Source organism: Corvus moneduloides, chromosome 10 (assembly GCF_009650955.1).
Source record: "Corvus moneduloides isolate bCorMon1 chromosome 10, bCorMon1.pri, whole genome shotgun sequence".
Classification (NCBI taxonomy): domain Eukaryota; kingdom Metazoa; phylum Chordata; class Aves; order Passeriformes; family Corvidae; genus Corvus; species Corvus moneduloides.
This window is the reverse complement of record NC_045485.1, coordinates 5,996,144-6,013,297: the sequence shown is the minus strand read 5'-3', so window position 1 is coordinate 6,013,297 and position 17,154 is coordinate 5,996,144. Positions and strand designations below refer to the sequence as shown.

At 50.6% G+C, this 17,154-nt stretch overlaps 1 protein-coding gene across 3 annotated transcripts; it reads right to left on the bottom strand.

Moving 5' to 3' along the window:
- Nucleotides 1-1,023: 1,023 nt before the first annotated feature.
- Nucleotides 1,024-2,764, bottom strand: HES6 (hes family bHLH transcription factor 6). Of its 3 annotated transcripts, XM_032120131.1 has the most exons (4): nucleotides 2,606-2,725; nucleotides 2,438-2,524; nucleotides 2,281-2,362; nucleotides 1,668-2,196 (listed from the first exon to the last, which is right to left on the bottom strand). In XM_032120131.1, exons 1-4 carry the CDS (start codon nucleotides 2,669-2,671, stop codon nucleotides 1,763-1,765), a joined length of 669 nt encoding a protein of 222 aa, XP_031976022.1. In that variant the 5' UTR covers nucleotides 2,672-2,725; the 3' UTR covers nucleotides 1,668-1,762. The 3 variants fall into 3 exon arrangements, with proteins under 3 accessions (XP_031976020.1, XP_031976022.1, XP_031976019.1); XM_032120129.1 differs by lacking the exon at nucleotides 2,281-2,362 and having other exon boundaries at nucleotides 1,024-2,196; XM_032120128.1 differs by having other exon boundaries at nucleotides 1,668-2,362; nucleotides 2,606-2,764.
- Between the last annotated feature and the right edge of the window lie 14,390 nt (nucleotides 2,765-17,154).

Genomic DNA, 17,154 nt, shown 5'->3' with positions numbered 1-17,154 from the left:
GAGATCATCTGGTGTGTGGGGTGCTAGTTTTAGTGCAAGTGTCCCAAGCTTCATTTACACTTCAAAGCCCTAACCTCCCTCCCTAAAGCAGAAAGGTCACTACAGAAGCTCTCACCTCCCCTTGCTCAGCTGGTTTTTACCCCTCTTCTCCCAGCTCAAAGGGAATTTAGCACAACAGGGGATGAGGACCAAACATTCTGATGGACATCTTTGAGCAAGAACACACACCTCAGGTAAAGTAAATTACAAAGGCAAGGCCTTGCCAGTACTTCAGTTTCTATTTTTATTAATCTGTGGGGTTATTAACAAAGGTACGTGTCCAGTCCCTTGGTAATTAGGTTGCTTCCTTTCTTGCTTGTTCTAGGTTTGGGAACTTCCATGTATTAAGACACTTTACAATCCTTTTTTTCCTCTTTACAATGACAGCTCTCTGAAAGGTATTGTATTGCAGCATAAATAACCTGGCATCTCCCCAAAGTAGGAACCAGGAGGGGTTAAACCTCATGGAGAAGAATGCTGAGGGTCCCCCCTCCAAGCCCCCAGAAACATTAAACAACACTTCCCAAATCCACTGCACACTCTATTCAATGGAGTCTTGTTTTGCTCTCAACAAAAAACAAAAACCAAGCCACCCCCCTGTGAAGTTATGCCCCAGAACAGGATTTGCCTAGCACTTCTGATGCTAGGGCTGTACATGTATGAGCAATGCCTTCAGATGGCAGATCAAGTAGAGTAGGTTTGAGACTGGCATCCAGACCAACCAGCCCCAAAATCTGTGGCCTAAGACCAACCTTAACGAGTGTGACCTTGCTCATGCAATGAACTTAAGTGTCTACTAGAATTAAACAAAAGAAATATTTGAATTCCAATACTTAAGTTAACAATGCTTAGTACAAGCATTAAGTGCTTAATTACCAGCCTTGTTTCCATGGTATACAGACACTGGTGTTAAGAGCCAACAAGAAGGAGCTGTATTTTTAATGTTTTTAAATGAGTTAGAAGCACATCACATTACACAGTATATGCCATGTTGTGAATTCAGTTTTTTTATTAAAGATTAAAAATAAAAAACATTTGACACCCTAATATACATAAAGTCACAATAAACTCAAATGAGCTAAAAGCAAAATGTGCATAAAGACACTCATTTCTAAGAGGCACCCTGCCGCCAATATCTTTTAAAGTATTTGTCTAATTCCACCAGTTTTCTAGTTTTCTTTCCCTCCCCTAAAAGTGAGACTTTAGACTGCTACCAGGTACAGATACTACCCCCACCGCCACCTTTCAGGGGGGTTTGTGCTATCACTAGAACACTTAAAACCGTGCATGCAGACTTAGCTTGAGCTTCTCCTGGAATTAACCATCATGATTTAAAATGCACAAGGGCTTTTTCTTAAAAGGGTAGCGGTATTTGGGCCACTTCGAAGAGCCAAGAAGAAAGAGACAGGGTTATAAAATAACTGCTATGCCTCCACCAGAGAGCTTTGCTACTACAAACCAACTCCCTCCTCCCCCCATCCTCTCATAAAAACAACCCCTAAAGTTACAAAATGCCCCCCCCACGGATGAAATGTTAACGCGTTCGCTATTAGGCTGTCAGGGTGTGACAGCGTCGGAGTGCCCGTGGTGCAGTCCCCAGTCAGAGCGCTGCCAGCCGCGCACGCACACACAGCACCCAGCCACGCTCACACAGCCGCGCGTGTGCGGCTGCAGCGGGGGCACCCTGCCCTCCCCCAGTGCGAGGTCTGCCTCCACTCCTCTGTTACCAGGGTCTCCACATGGATTTGGGCGAGCCGGGCGAGGGCAGGCCCTGCGTCTGGGACGCGTCCAGTCCGTCCGTGGAGGTCTGGCCCGGCTCGGCCTCCGCCTCGTCCGAGTCGGAGCAGGTCTCTTCGCTGGGGGAGGGCGAGAGCGCCGGGGCAGGCAGAGCCAGGCCCGGGCGGGCTTCGGCCGGCAGGGCCAGCATCTCGCCGGCGGGCCAGGGGCCCAGGGCGGGCTCCCCCAAAACGTCCGTGATCGAGTCCGGGCAGCCGCCCTCGTTGAGGGGCATGGACTCCAGCAGGTGGTTAAGCAGCTCGGCGGCCGTGGTGGCGTCGATGCCGGGGCAGCTGGAGACGAAGGTGTGCACCTCGTGCATGCACTGGATGTAGCCAGCGGCGAAGCGCTCGCTGGCGTCGAGGAGCCGCCGCCCGCCCCCTGCGCCGCGGGGGACAGAGAGGGGCGCGGGTGAGGCGCGGGCCGGGCCGGGCGCCCCCCGCCGCCCCCCGGGCCGGCACTCACCGCGGGTGCGGCGCTCCAGCACGGCCCGCACCCGCCGCACCGTCCGCTCCAGCACCTCCGCGTTCTCCAGCTTCGCCTGAAACTGACCCGGGGCGCCGCGGCCGTCAGCGCGGCCCCGGGCCCCGCCGGCCCCCGCCCCGCCTCGCCGCCGCCTCACCTCGCTGTCGGCCAGCAGCAGCCGCAGCTCCCGCAGGCTCTCGTTGATGCGCGCCCGGCGCTTCTTCTCCACCAGCGGCTTCCTCGTCTGCGGGGACAACAGCGCCGTCAGCCCCGCCACCCCTCCCGTCCCGTCCCGGCCCCGCCCGCCGCCGCCCCCACCGCTCACCCTCCGGTCAGCGCGGAGCTCCGCGCAGCCCTCGCCCCGCGGCGGGCGGTCCTTGCCCGGCGCCATGGCCGCGGCGCTGCCCCGCTCGTTCCGCTCCGCGCCGGCAGCTCCGCGCCACTCCCGCCCCGCGCCGCCCTTTTTATACCCCGCGATTTGCATGTCAATGAGCCCATTGGCCGCGCCGCGCGGGCAGCGCCGAGCGTTGGCCGAACGGGCCAATGGCGGCCGCGCGCTTTGTCTGCGGCGGGGCGGGGCCGCTGGCGGCTGGAGCGGAGCGGCCCCGGCCCCGCCACCGCCCGGCGACTCCCGGCCCGGGAGCTGGGAGCGGGACGGGCCCCTGCCGGCAGCGTGCGGCTCCCCGAGGCGGTGGGGCACGTCACTCAGCCCCCATGAACCCCAAACCCCAACGCCCGCTACGAGTTCAGAGCCTTGGAATACCCGTGTGTGCGGCTGGGATGTTCGTGGAACGGAGGGCAGAGTGGGGCCGGCCAGCTGCCGGCGGGGACAGCCGGGCGTCAGCACCGACCTGGGCGTAAAAAGAGTCAGTCTGAGCCGTAACCGAGAACCCGTGGGGCTAGGCAGGCACGGCTGGCCACGGACCCGGGCTTGTCCTGCCCCCATCCCAGTGGATGGGGCGGCTCTCAGGGCCCGGGTGTGGATGCCAGCCCGGGAGGATGCGCTCGTGTTGGCCGTGTCGCAGGGCAGTGCGAGGTACCATGGCTGCTCGCCGGTGCAGCTGTGCCCCGGGGGCTGCCTGCCTTGTGGCCACGGGCAGCTGGGCCCAGAGTGCTCGGTGCCGGCCCTGGCGCGCCGCAGCCGCCCGCCTCCCGTGGCTGAAAGAGCCGGGCAGGCCAGCTTTGTGCGGGTAACTTGATGCTGATGACAGTTGGCAGCTGCAGTTCCCCCAGCAGACTGAGGCAAATAAAAGCATTAAGGGCTCGTCCCCGAGGAGAGCGACAGGTGTTCGCTCCCGCTCCTTTGTTTCCCTCCTTTTATTCTCCTCGCTAATGCATGTCATATTTTTACCGCCCGAAGAAACGGGAGACGCGTCCCCCGCTTGAATCGGCACTGCCGGCACGGAGCCACACGCTCGCCTCCCTCTACGTGTCCGGCATAGTTCCCCTCTTGCCCCAGCTTCCTCGCCGTTTGTCTCGCCATGGAAAGCCCTCTGGCTTTGGTGGCGCTGAGGTTTTCTTTGCGGAGAGGTCTGGCATGAGTTGGAGCACCCACAGCTGCTCAGAGCCCCGGGACTCCGTTAGTTTTTATGGATCCGCACCTGGATCAGTGCCTGGTGAGTCCCGCGTGGCCCAGCGGGTACCGGCACGTGCTCTGGGAGAGGCCGGGGTGGCTCTTACTTTGGCAGTCCCACTGTTGCTTAACACTCCTTTTCATCTTCAAAGTGCCGTATAAACCTCCGTGCCTGCACTGTGCTAATCCATGTGTGACAGAAAAGCAAGCTGGGATAGAGAAATTCAGCACTGTCTTCCCAAGGCCATCACGGAGTGCATAAGGGATAGAGCCAGTACGTGGGATATCTCTAGCTAGAGACCAAAGCTCAGGCCACTCTTCATTTTGTATCGCAATGGACAGGAAGTGTTATTTTCAGAAAGGTGTTTCTGGTATGTTTCTTCCTTTTATGTTAAAGCATCAGTGCTTGGGTTTTGTCAGAGAGTCTGTTCAGTTGGTGACAAGTTTCCCTGCACCAGGCAGGAGCAGAGTGGGATGTACTGGGGGCTGGGTGTCTAAATCTGTCCTTCTACTTTTGATGCGCCTAATTCTCTGTGTAACACAATGTGGAAACCAGCTCATTCTTTTTGATGATATAATTAATGCTGGCTAAGCAGAAATGCTGTTTGGACCAGGCCAGAACATTTTTGTATTTAAGCGAGTAGAGACACCTGTGACCATTCTGCGTCTGGTTGATGCATACTTAGCCTACCTAACTGGCAGGGGAAAACCAGGATAGTATGCGTGCAAACTGCAGCAAAATAATGGGTGTCACAATTTTGAAGGAACTGTCTTTGTTCTGAACCAAAACTAGGCACATAAGGTCGTCAGAGGTGTAAAGAAACACACAGATGCACACACGTTTGTGAAATGTGCAGTAACACACAATATCTGTAATCGTTGGTAAAAGATGAACTCCAAGCATTTGTGAGCTTGTTTCAGCTTTTCCTGGAATGGGGGTGGGGGGAAGTGGGTGAGCCTGGTTGCTGGCTGGGGTAAAACCACAACACGCATGTATTCAGGTGCTCAAACAGTGGGGTTAACACAGGTGTAAATCCTGCTCATTTACACAAGAGGCATTGCACTGCCATGGCTGCAGGTGCAGTCCCCAAACTTGTCAGGCCTCTTTACTGCAGGTGTTTGTATCAGTTGTGTTTCAGAGCTAACTTGGGTTAGAGATGCTGCATTGTTAATGTAGGAAAATGGGAAGCAAAGGAGCTCCCGAATTCACCCCAGTCAAGGTTCAGATGTGTCGGGACTTGGGTGATGAAAGTGGTGGCTGCTGAACAGCAATGATTTCTCACAAGCCTCAATCTGAGGTTTTGAGCAGTGAGGAGCTGCAGGCACAAGGTGAGGACTTCTGGATGCACAAGGAGAATTCAGCACCAAATCTTGGCTAAGAAAGGCCAGAGAGAGTTGGCCATGGCTATAACATCTGGTTTCTGTTCTGACTGGGCGGGTACTGATGGCAAGGCATTGTACACATTGCTGGCCCTTGTTCTGCACCATGTCTTTTTGTATTTTCTTTGAAAAGCTGCAGGTCAAATGAGTTGACAAATGCTGGAGCTGTTTGTGCTGGGCATTAAAAATGTATGTGCCATAAATATCAGGGCATCGCTAGAGCTGCCATTCTGGAGGAGGAAGTCACTGCAGGCTATCTCCTCTAGCCCACAGGGACAATGTGACATTTTTGTGCTACTTTAAACAAGTTCCATCACATCAGGTGAAGCGAATCATGATAACCTCACGCATTTTAATGGAAATGTCAACTGCAATCTAGTAAAAGAAAACATTCCTTAGATACCTTGTCCAATACCTCGGTGCTTGTCCATGAGTGGTGGTTCCTGAAGATTTCACTAAACCCTTCAACTTATCTGTATTTTATCCACGTTAAGCCCATCCTGCTCCCTGCTGATGAGGAGGTATACGGACACTGCTTCCTCCTCCCTGAAGGGTGGGAGTTTAACCTTTGCTAGAGCAGGGAGCTCTGTCCTGCCAGAGACAGGCTCCTATACAAGCTATAAATTACAGTTTAGCCAAGGAACAGCATAGTTACAGGAGAGGTAAGGGCATCAGGGCCTCACTGCACATGTTCTCCTGCAAGCCTGTGTGTGGAGCAGTATAACACAATGTATAATAACAGGCTTTAATTCTTTCTAGATGATGCATGATCACTAATGCAGCTGCCATGACAGTGGTAAAAGCAACAGTGGGAGGCCATCCTGCAGCCTCAGCTATGTGCCATGTGTTTTGGAGGCCCAGGTAAGTGGCATATACTCATTTCTGACACGTAATGGCCTCAAACACTTGTGTTTGAGTTGTCAGGTGCATTTGGAAAGTCTCTGGCTCCCAGAAGAACATTTACAGAGACATAATGAAACTCAAAACATTTTTGAGTACTCTACAGGCAAATGTGCTGCCATTCATGTTCTTGGACTGGAGTCAGGAGCTGACCCAGGCTCTGCATGGATAATATAATCAGGGCACAGGATAAAGACATGATGAGCATGCACAAGGTCCATTGGAAATGCTTGAGTAGTTTCTTTCATAAATGGTATAACATCTGTTGTCGCTGGAGGCACAAGTTCCTGTCAAAAAGACACGTCATCCTTATAAATATTAATGGTGCATATAAATGGTGGTGGATGTGAACTGTGGCGGATGTGAGGTTAATGGGTGAGCTGCTCCTTAGGCATCAGCTCGCTGTCATCATACTTATTTCTACACTAACAAATACAAACTGTTTAGGTGGCAGAGCAAGCAAAAAGCTTTCTTCCCCCTCCTCCTCTCCCTGGGGACCCTTCACAAATGAAATGTGTACTGTAATTAGTCTCTTGCCTTGTCACTGATGAAAATTAGTCCTGCTTGCAGAGCCGAGGAAGAGAGGAGCAAGGCTTGAGCTGGAAGAGCTGAGGCTGTAGGTAAATGAGGCAAATGAGGAAGGCAGTTGGGAGAAGTCTGCAGCATTCCACATCAGCTTGATCCTAGCTCCCTTTAGTGCCATCGATTTCTCTGCTGCTAATAGCTGATGTTTAAGAGGAAAATAGGGTTGAATATCACCACTGAGCTGCTCTTGGACCCCAGTCTGTTTCTTACTGCAAATTGTGTTTGCTGCCTTGAGCACTGAGTTCCTGCTGCCCTTTTCAAAAACCATAAGGCTTTTCCTATCTTTATTTATTTATCAGCAGACTTGGCAGCAGTGCTAATGTTCATCAGCTGGGGCACAGAAGAACAGTTCATGCCAGCCAAAACACTAATGAGTAGCATTCAAAAGGGTCTTATGTCCATTCACTGAAGAGCCCCAAGACTACATTTGCTGCCTGTGGAAGCTCGGGGTCCCCTCTGCCTGAGAAGATGGGCCCAGCCTTCTGTCAAAGGTACTTTGCCTTTCTGCCATTTCAGAGGCGGTGATTTTCAAATGCAACAAATGGTGAGGGGCTGTGCTGAGCAAGCAGAGAGGAGAGCAGAGCCTCTCCTTTACAGTGAGTGATGCTGGGGATCGCCCCAGCAAAACCTTCTGTGCCACATTTCTTACCTTGTCAACCTGTTGGGCTCCTACAGAGAGATGCCTAAACTCATAAAGCATTGCAAACTGCTTCAGCTCCTGCCATTTAGCCTGTGCTCTGTCATCAGTGACTATGGCAGGATTCTGTGCCTTCAAGGTTAGACAGACCATCACTTGGGCACATTACGTTTGTGGCAGTTATTTCAGGGAGGTGAGAATAACTGTCTGAAGCAAGTATAGAGGGGTTTTTTTCAGTTGGATAAAAAAAAGTAGTCTGCCTGTGGTGCTTCAGGGAGCAGTTTCATCGTGTTTCCAGGGAAGCCTCTTGTATTTGATTTCTCTAATATTTTTGGTAATTGAAAGTTATCTTTATCGTGGGGCTGTCTTCATCATAGGCTTTATGCTATGTTTGTAACAGGCATGCATGTATCACTAGTCCTCCCCTGCAAGATATTTATATTAGTTCCTAAATGCCTTACAGGCATCCTCATTAAAGTACATTTGCTTGAGAAGGCACTGAACCCCTTAAACACAATCCTGACCAGGGCTGAAAGCTTTTAAAGTGTGTGCCCTTCAGAGAGTATTTCTTCTGACATGCAGTGCGTGCCCAGGGTAACTCCCAGTCTGTACCTCTGGCAATGACACTCCAAGTTTGTTGACAGGACACAGGTTTTATTTTTATCAGATTAACATGTACATAATCAGGCTCTGAACTTTGCTCCTGTGTGTTTTGTGAAATGCTCTGGAAAATGCCCCCTTTCACTGTCCCTCAGAGGTTTGCATTCACATTAAAAATTACGTATCTGTAGGTGGGGAAAAGTCCTGTTCCCTAGGGGAAGTTTGTGAGATTCTTTTTAGCAATGACAGAATATATTTTATGGTCAATTTTGATAAACGCTGGTCTTTTCTAAGTCAAAATGAGAAATATTTTAGAAGCAGAGACCAACTGAGAGTCTTGGCACCCCATTTTGTGTTTTGCACAAGTACTGGGTTTCATCCAGCTGCAGGGGATGCCTCAGATTGGACAGATGTGTTTTCTGGAGGTATCCATGAACAACCTGGGACATGGCCACAGCAACAGATATTTGTGGATCTTGTCCTAACTGTGCCATACTCTGGCTCTGGGCTGGTGTTTCTTCAAGGAGGTGACACTCTAGCCCAGGGTCCTTTTAGTGGTATGGAAAAAGGAACCGGAGGGCTTGGTCTGCTGTGTACTATGGAAGAGGGTGTTTTTTAACTACTCTAAGTTTGTAGTGGATTTTAGCCTTGCTGAGCTGCACAGCTCATCTGTTTGGCATAGTGCTCACTTAATTTATGCTTGTGGTTGAGTCCCTTAAGCCTCTGCAAAAGCTCCTTGCATCCGTTTTGGTGAGGAGCCATCGTTAAAGTGGTGCTGGAAGGCATTGATAGGTGGTTGTGTGAAGGAAGATTAGCAAGCAGATTTGAACAAGCAGGTGAGTGCTATCATTTCCTCCTCTCCAGATGTATTTGTCCTTTCTGGAGAAGCTTAGCACAGTTTAAGAGGAGCATAACATTTTTGAATACTAGGACTAAGAAATTGCTCTGGAACTTGAGCACAGAGAAGCATGAACTCTACAAGGTGCTCCTTCACACCTTGCTGACACAGGCAGTGCACAGCTAAACCCTGCCAGCCTCAGAGCAAGGGGCTGCAGCTGGCTGGGAACACGCTGCCTCCAGCTCCACTGGGAGACCAGTGTGGAGCTGGCAAGCCAGGCCCAGTAAATGTCACTCGGGCTACTTGTGGGTGTCAGAAACAAACGCATTCAGAGATACTGCAAACGATGGGTAGACATATTCTGTCTGGATAGGGCCAGCGAATGTTACCTGTCTGGATTTCTTGTTCCCAAAGGCTCGATGGGTTCCCAAGTCTCATGAACATGATGCAGGATTACAGCTTGCAGAGGAGAACATAATTCCTCTGCTTAGATCGTCATTTTTCTTCATGTCTTTTCTTTAGTGGGACTGAGGTGTTTGCAGAAAAATGCAAAATGTCTTCCTGCTGTTTTCCATGTGCTGACTTTTGGTCATGTGAGGCTGCTCAGTACTTTCACTCACCTCTCAGTTGTTGCGGGAGGGCGATGGAAGGGACCTGCTGAGAGCTGGTGGGAAGGTGCTGTGCCTCCAAAATCGTTAAGAAATGACAGCTGCTCCCATGATTCTGCCTGTGTCAGTAGGCACAGGGCACTGCAGCCAGCTCACCTGACTAGTCACAAATCACAGAAGCAAAAAAGCTCAGGAAAGAACAGTGGAATCAGAGTAAGTCAGGAACACCATGTAGGCTCCTATTTATGCTTTGCAGGGTGACTTAAAAGAGAAAAAATGCTAGTTCATATTAAACCACGTTATTTTTTATAGAGAATTAAAAGTGCTTTATTCTGGTTTGGGGGTTGGTTTGTTTTTATTAAAGTCTGGAGAAAGGGCAGCAGTATCCCTGCAGCACAGCTGGTTTAATGGAGCACGTTGGGAAGGGGTTCATTTACGCGAAGACTCCAGGATCCAGTTTAACTGGACTCTGAAATGGCTAGTTTTGGGGGTGAAGCCATTTTATTGGCTTCTGGAGATTACTCGATGTTCCATAAACTCCAGTAAAAATTTCTGAGCACAGCTGTAGCTTCTGTGTCCTTGCAATTAATAGAAAAGCAAACACCAAGTTTGCTCACATGCACATACAGGGGGTTCTGAGCAGAGTGGTAGGACTAGATCCACTAGAGCCTAGTGCACATTGCTGGGTCAAATCAAAATCCCCATGATACATGGCCTAAAACTGTAATTAGAGGGCAGGTCTGAAAAACAACATACCAACTGAAAATGTGGGCAACTCTGCCCGGGCTGTTCTTTGTTTTCTTCCCTCCAGCCCTTTCAGAGGAGTGCTGTGTAGTCTGCTGGGGCTGTGTGAGGGGTGGGGTGGCTTGTCCCCAGAGCTGCTGAGCTGCCTGGATCCCTCAGCAAGCTCATGTGACAGCTGTGCCCTCAGTTGGATGTTGGGGAGCAAGAGTTCTGGGGTTGTGACCAGTGGCTTCCTAAGTGTATCACAAGAGGCACATGCTGGAGAAGGTGCAGAAGGTGGCCCTTGCTCCAGGTGGTCTGTAAAATACCCCTGGCTTATAGGGGTATGTAGTACAAACTTTGTTAGGAATGTTGTTTCAGGCCGTAAAGGGAAATCAGTGAAGCTTGCCCTCAGAGACACCTCCAGCTCCTGCCCTGCTGGCCATCTACTCTGACACCTCCCTGAGCTTTGCTCTTCGAGGCTTTCTGGACAGAGTTCAGGATCAGGGAAGAAATCAACTTGTTAATCCCACACCTCCATGCTGAATGCCTGGGATCAAACCATCCCCCTACAAGATGTAGGCTTAAGCAGTTGGCCAACACCAAACCCCCAGTTGCCTGGTCTTGAGCAGAGCTCACTTCCTGTCTCTAACACCTGTAATTAGAGACAAGCCCAGGAGAAACAGGACTGATTCCTTGAAGAGCTCATCTGGAGGATCAGGAAGGACAGAGCAGATGGTTTCAAGTACAAGCTCTGAGGTAGGCTTAAGCTGGGTGGAGTCAGCCCTCAGGCTTGACCCTAGACATCAGTGTAAACAGATCCTCTGGGCACTCTTATTATGGAAAGCAAAGGCAACACTGCAAGTCCCTACCTGCCAGTGCTTGACATTCAGCCAGCGCAGACTGGGCAGGTAGGGCTGAGCTGCCTCCTGCAGCAGCCTGGGAGCAGCCTGGGCCTCGCCTCGCTGACAGTGGAGGACTGGCTTGTCTGTGGGCATGGCAGGGACCTGGGGCATGGGGGCTGCGGAGTGGGACCACTGCAGGGCCAGGGCCCAGCCCCCGTGGACAGCAGAACACAGCATGGCTGGACTGGGCCAGTGCAGGGCCCTGTGTGCTTCTGCTGGGAGAGATCAACAGGTCACAGCATCCTCTGGGAGAGAGTCCCCACAGATGCTGATGCTGGTCCTTATGGAGCAAGGAGACAGGACCTTTGGTCCTGGTGTGGCACTCCCCCAGACAAGAGCCCTTTTGTTGGAGTGGGATGTATGCCTGCCCCACTGCCTGCCCTCTTGTCCCTCTGGTGAGGAGCAATCAGCCCAGGAGGGCAGGGGATGACATGTGGTAATGGTGGATGACTTCTGAACATGTTTCTGCCTGGTAGTATCCTGCAGCATCCTGAACGTCTTTGGGTTCTCACCGTTCTTCCTCCCATCTCTCCCAAACAGCTTCTCACCCTCTGGAGCCAGGTCAGACAGATGCACAGAGGTTCTAGTCCTGCTCTTTTGCTGCTTTTCCTCAGTCATCTGCCACTCACATATTCCTTAATATTCTATACTGCCAAAAGTGTGTGGTGCTTGTTGGGGAAACTCTCTGGTGATAAATGTAGTCCAAAGTGCAAGTGGAAGAAGCTGTCACGAGTTTCTCTTGGTGCTCATGTGGGTTGTGTTTAGCAGGTCCTGCGAGTGCTAGAGCGTGTGGTTTCCTTCAGCATCTCCCCACAGCTATGCTGACACAGTCATCTCTCCTAGAATCCTTCCTGTTTTCTAGGATTTTCTCTTCTAGGTAAAGTTCCTATATTATGATGACTCTCTTGGTTTTATGTGTTCATTTATTTCTTATGGCTTTTTATAGAAGAGTTGCAAGGAGAAAGAGTTGAGCTCTGAGAAGGAACCTAAACATCCACCATCTAACCATAGTGTCTGGGAGTTAAGTCTCTTGAAAGGGAGATCTAGGAAACCCTTATGCTTAGCAAGAAGCCATGTGGGAATTGTCAGGAGACATTGTGTGGGCGTATCTGAAACCCTCCTAACCCCTGGAGCTGATCTAAGGCCTCAGACAGGCACTCATCCATCCTGGATCTAGACCCTTCTTGCGAGGGTGGGCACACACAGGGCCCGTGGGTAGCACTGCTTCCACCATGATAGGGGTTGCCCTTGCTATTGTAGTCTCTTGGCAAGCCCTGTCTGGCATCAAGTAAGAGACTTGCTTTCAATTTTTCCTTTTAGGCCAGACAAACCCACCTCTTGGGATTGTGAAAGTAAGGAGGGAAGGGGAATGTGGACTGTGGGTTAGGGTTTAAGAGAGGGGAACTGTGGTTTTGTGTCCTGACTACAAGGCTGCTTTTATTCTGTTTTTGTTGGGTCCCAGGAAAAGGCTTTACGATGTTTGTGTTCAGGCCCAAGTGGGGAGGGCAACTGAATGATTTACTCGAGTGCGATCTGCCTCTTTGTTGTGTCAATAATGTCATTTGCACAGAATTCATCTGAAGGAGGAAGCGATCTTGAAAGCTTCTAAATCAGAGTTTCCTGCTCCTTCTCCAGACAGAGGCACTACCTGAGGCTCCCCAAGGCAAGATGGGCCCCATGGTGGTGTGTGGTAGTCCCTGGGAAGGGCAGGACAAACTTCATTCAATATTGTAGCAGATGGCCATCCCTGTGCAGCAGCCTGAGCAGGGCTGGCACCCTGGACCCACGTGTTTTACACTGGGCAGCTCACTAATGCTCATTATTGTAAGTTATTGAATGGTTTCTTTCCACCCTGAACTGCTCAGTAGTTCACTGCAACACCTCTTCCATGGTCCTGCTGGACTGAATTTTTCCATGGTAGACTGCCCAGCATCAGTCTGCTTCACAGCTCCAGAAATGCTGAGTGCTGGACTATGGGCAGGACTCAGGATCTGTGCAATGATAACTGCAGTAACATCCAGTTCTGGGACCCCAGCGTGGGAGGGTTGAGAGGGGAGGAGGAAGGGGTCCAGTAGGGAACTACCAATATGGTCAGGACCTGGGGAAAGGGGGCTTGTTTAGTCTGTTCAAGAGGAGGCTGAGGGGAATCTAGCAACATCCCATAGCTCCTGGAGTGCAGTTACAGAGTTGGTGGAGTCAGGCTCTTCCTTCCCATCAGTGACAGCTCACAAACCGAGGAGTCACACAATGCAGCTTGCAAGGTTCAGATTAGATATTGAGAAACCCTTCTCCCACAGGGTTGGTGCAGCACTGGGACAGGTTGCCCAGAGAGGTCAGGGAATCTCCCTCCAGGGTGGCTTTTGAGGCTCAATTAGATGAAGCTACACACACCCTGATCTGCTGTTGGCAGTGGCCGTGCTTCAAGGAGATTTGGTCTAGAGACCTCCATTGGTCCCTTCCAAAAGGCTTTTCAGTCACTCTGTTCACTCTGGTAAGACTGCCAACATGCTGTCGGAGTTTTCAAGAACTTCTGGATCAAAATACTTGGTGGTTTTTGTCTGACACAGTAACCCAGATCTAGATGGAAGCTGTCTGCTCCAGTTTCCCAGGGCAATATGATCTCAAATGAAGATTATTGGTCCAGGAAAGGGAATAGATGTGGAAAAGAGTCACTTTTGCCCCCTGACCAGGAGGTGGGTGTGAGGGGAGGGAGCTATTAAAGCAGGCCAAGGTGGCTGGAATTCTGTGTGAACCCACTTAGGATTTTGGAATAGAAGCAAGGCAAAGTTTTCTGGGCAGGAGCAGGCCTGGTGCAGTGTGTGCAGCGATGTGTGCAGGAGACCCTGGGGCAGTAACAACGCCTGTCCTTAGCACTTGTGCGACACAAGTAGCCAGTGAAAGAGAGGAGGGGTGACACAAAACTATATTTAATATATTTTGTGAGGTACTGTGAGCCTCCAGGAGAAAGTCTCCTCCTGCACTTGTCACCTAGCAAGCTTCTCTGGGAGTGGTGACACTTGATTCTCTGTGGCTTTGTGTTGTCTAGTTGGATCCTCTCTCCTTTGTGCCCATACTTTGTGGCTCTGCATCACAGCAAAAGGAAAACACCCCCTTGCAGGACCTCTCACTTTGGCCAAGATGCCCATGTTGACAGAATTTACATGAACTTCATTTCCTCATATTTTTTTTTTCTTCCTTGTTCCTTTGTTAAATTTATGTGGAGAAGTTGAATATTACTGGGAGAGGATTGACTGAGGCTTGTGGCAGGATTTTTTCCTTTGGGGAGAGGAGGGAGAGTCCAGGGAACCCAGCAGTTTATCCATGTCCTGTTATCTGCAGATCTTTAATTTAATCATCACAAATATGTCATCATTGCTGAAGTCATAATTCAGTTCAGCATTTTACTGTCAACATAATTGTATGAACCGTCTTCCTGTCTTGCTATGTCTTGAAATAGTATAGGCTCTCTGCCAAGTTATTTAATTTTAATGCTGTTGGAACCAGCTTTTTAAAACGCACCTCAGACACAGTAAATACACTGTATTCCCAGGGCCTGCCTTGTTTCTGTACATGAATGAGATCCGCTGAACAAGCCAAGCATGAAGATGTTGTACAGCTGAGCCCTTGTGCAGGGCTGCACTTGGTGGCACTGAGCCACCTCGGTGTCCCCTGGCTCTGCTGCAAACAGCTCATGACACTCCAACTTTTCCAGGAAGACCTGTAAAACTTCCACATTTTTTTCTTAAAATCCAGATTGCCACAAGAGGTTTGTCCTCCAGTGAACTGCGTTTCTCCAGCCTAAGTGTTTTCACAGCATGGCCTTGTCTTAGGGGAGTGAAGGAGAAAGGGCACCTGGCCCTGCAGGGTGCTGTGGAGGGTGTCCTGGGGAGCAGCAAGAGGAGCACCCCTGGGAGAGCCCTCTTGGTCCTCTGCTGCTTGGGAGCTGCTGAGGGATGTGATTTGTCTGGACAGACTGATGGCTTCCTTTGCCAGGAGAAGCTGTAGCTCAGCAGGGGGCTCTTCTGGCAAATGCTGTACAGTGCTAATTAGCCCTTGGTTGGCCTCCAGCCCTTGCTTGTTTGCTTGTTTTGTTTGCTTGTTTGTTTGCTTGTTTGTTTGCTTGTTTGTTTTTCTTGCACTGACTCATCTTACTCCTAAGATACAGCAAACATGTCATGAGCTGCCTGTTTCAGCCATTATCCATGTTGTTGCTGATACAACCATCCCATAAAGAAAAGAGATTTAATTCTGACCTTCCCCATTCATGCCTGTCCCCTTTCCAAATCCTTCAGGAACTGGGTTTGTAATACAGCTCCCCGTTTCCCACTTTACCTCAGACAACCACACTGGTGTGTGAAGCATGCAGAGGAGCTGAGGTACAAAGAGAAAATCCCCTGGTCTCTATTCCTTCCCTGTGAACAGTAGGGATGTACTGACTGCTCTTCTGTCTGCTGGACCTCAGACACATGAGGAATGGCAGAGGACAGAGTGCTGAGCGACCTGAGGGTGTCTGGGAGGGAGTCACACACACTGCCCAGTCCTTGGGGTGAGGACAAGGCCTCTTCTATATTCCATCCTCAGGGCTCCATGTGTGGTGTTTCCTAAGGGAGTGATGGTCCAAACCTGTGCTGGCAGCAGCGTGCAGGGAGGTGAGGCTCAGATGAGTGGGCAGTGCCAGCCCACTGCTGGCTGGTCCTGTGTGCCCTTGTTGCTGTGGCACTGCAGCACAATGGCCTCTTTTGTGTGACAGGCCCAGGAGGAGCTGCATTGTTTGCCCACAAGCTCTCAGAAATGGCATCTGTTGTTGCAGGAGATGAGAAGACGAAAAGAAAAGTGGAGGTAACCTGTGCCTTACAGAGAGAGGCAGCAGATGGTGAGATGGAACAACACCCCTGGATTGTGAACTACTCATGAGCCATCTGTTTGTATTGGCCATGTCCTGCATCTCGTGGGAATTCTCTGGAGATCACACCAAGTAGGTGAACTTTTAGAAATGTGATGTGAATCCATTGCTACCCTTACCATCTGATTGAGTGGCCTTCTGCTTGCAAGTGTACCAATGATACTTGTGAAACCATATCCTCTGCCAGGGATTTTGTACTGCTGGATGGCTTTGTTAGAACACTGAAATGGGATGGCCCATCTTGTGTCTCACAGCAGCCATCTCTTTTGTTGGGTGACTTCTCAGCTGCTGTCTGATGTCCATCCTGTCATTTTTTCCCCTCTGGAGAGCCATTGCATTATAGTGACAGTCACACCTCTGCATATATGATGCCGCTGATAAATTCCAGTCTGGCTCAAGCAGGAGGCACACTCCTTAGACAGCCCTTTTGAAGGTCTTCCATGATCTCTCCCTGCCAGCTGGCTCAGGGATATGTTCTGTATTAACACTTCTTGATCTGTCTGCTGGTTCTGACACCATCAACCGCGATGTCCTTGTGGAATGCTCTGAGCAGATGGTGCATCTGGCTGGGGCTGCTTCAGGTTGATTCAGATCATATCTTGGGGAAAGCTGCTCACTTGCACATTCCATTCCTTTCAGCAGCTTTCTGTTTACTGCGGCTCTCCCGTTTTAGTGCCTATTGATCTGTTTTGGCTGAGCTGCTTGAGCGTACGCTCACTCCTGGCTGCCTTTGGGCACCCCTGCACTCGCTGCTCCTTTACCCAGCCTTCACTCCAGCAAAGCAGGGACATATTTGCAGCTCTTTTGAGGGTATGTCAGTGCAGGTAGTGTTGGTCTTGGTGGACCAGTGCCCTAAGAGATCCAGGCAATGCACAGCATGTCTTAGGAAGGGCAGGGTCTGAGTGCCTTCCCTGTGTTCATTGCTGCAGATGTGTACACCTGCCTAGTAGTATCTCGGCTGCCATCTTCTCCACAGTGCCAAATCTGAGCTGGTAACTGATTTGTTGTGCCAGGGCCTGCCTCTGCTGTTGAAAAACCTTCAGAGATGCCTGCCCCTAAGGTCACTCTCTCATAGATGCATACTAGCAGACCCAAATCATACAGCCAGGCTGCATGATTGCTCACTGATCACTTGCTGGTTGGTGTAGTGTGGGGGAGTTTTAGGCTCTCCATTGTATTTGGATGCTCTTCTCCGCTCCACTGTACACTTCAGTGGTGTAGC

Excerpts from the sequence above, each read along its gene's own strand:
- HES6 (XM_032120128.1), bottom strand. The coding sequence starts at position 2,764 with ATGCAAATCGCGGGGTATAAAAAGGGCGGCGCGGGGCGGGAGTGGCGC. Across the intron at positions 2,525-2,605 it reads AGCTCCGCGCTGACCGGAGG|ACGAGGAAGCCGCTGGTGGA; the intron begins GTGAGCGGTGGG and ends TTGTCCCCGCAG. Across the intron at positions 2,363-2,437 it reads TGCTGCTGGCCGACAGCGAG|TTTCAGGCGAAGCTGGAGAA; the intron begins GTGAGGCGGCGG and ends GCCCCGGGTCAG.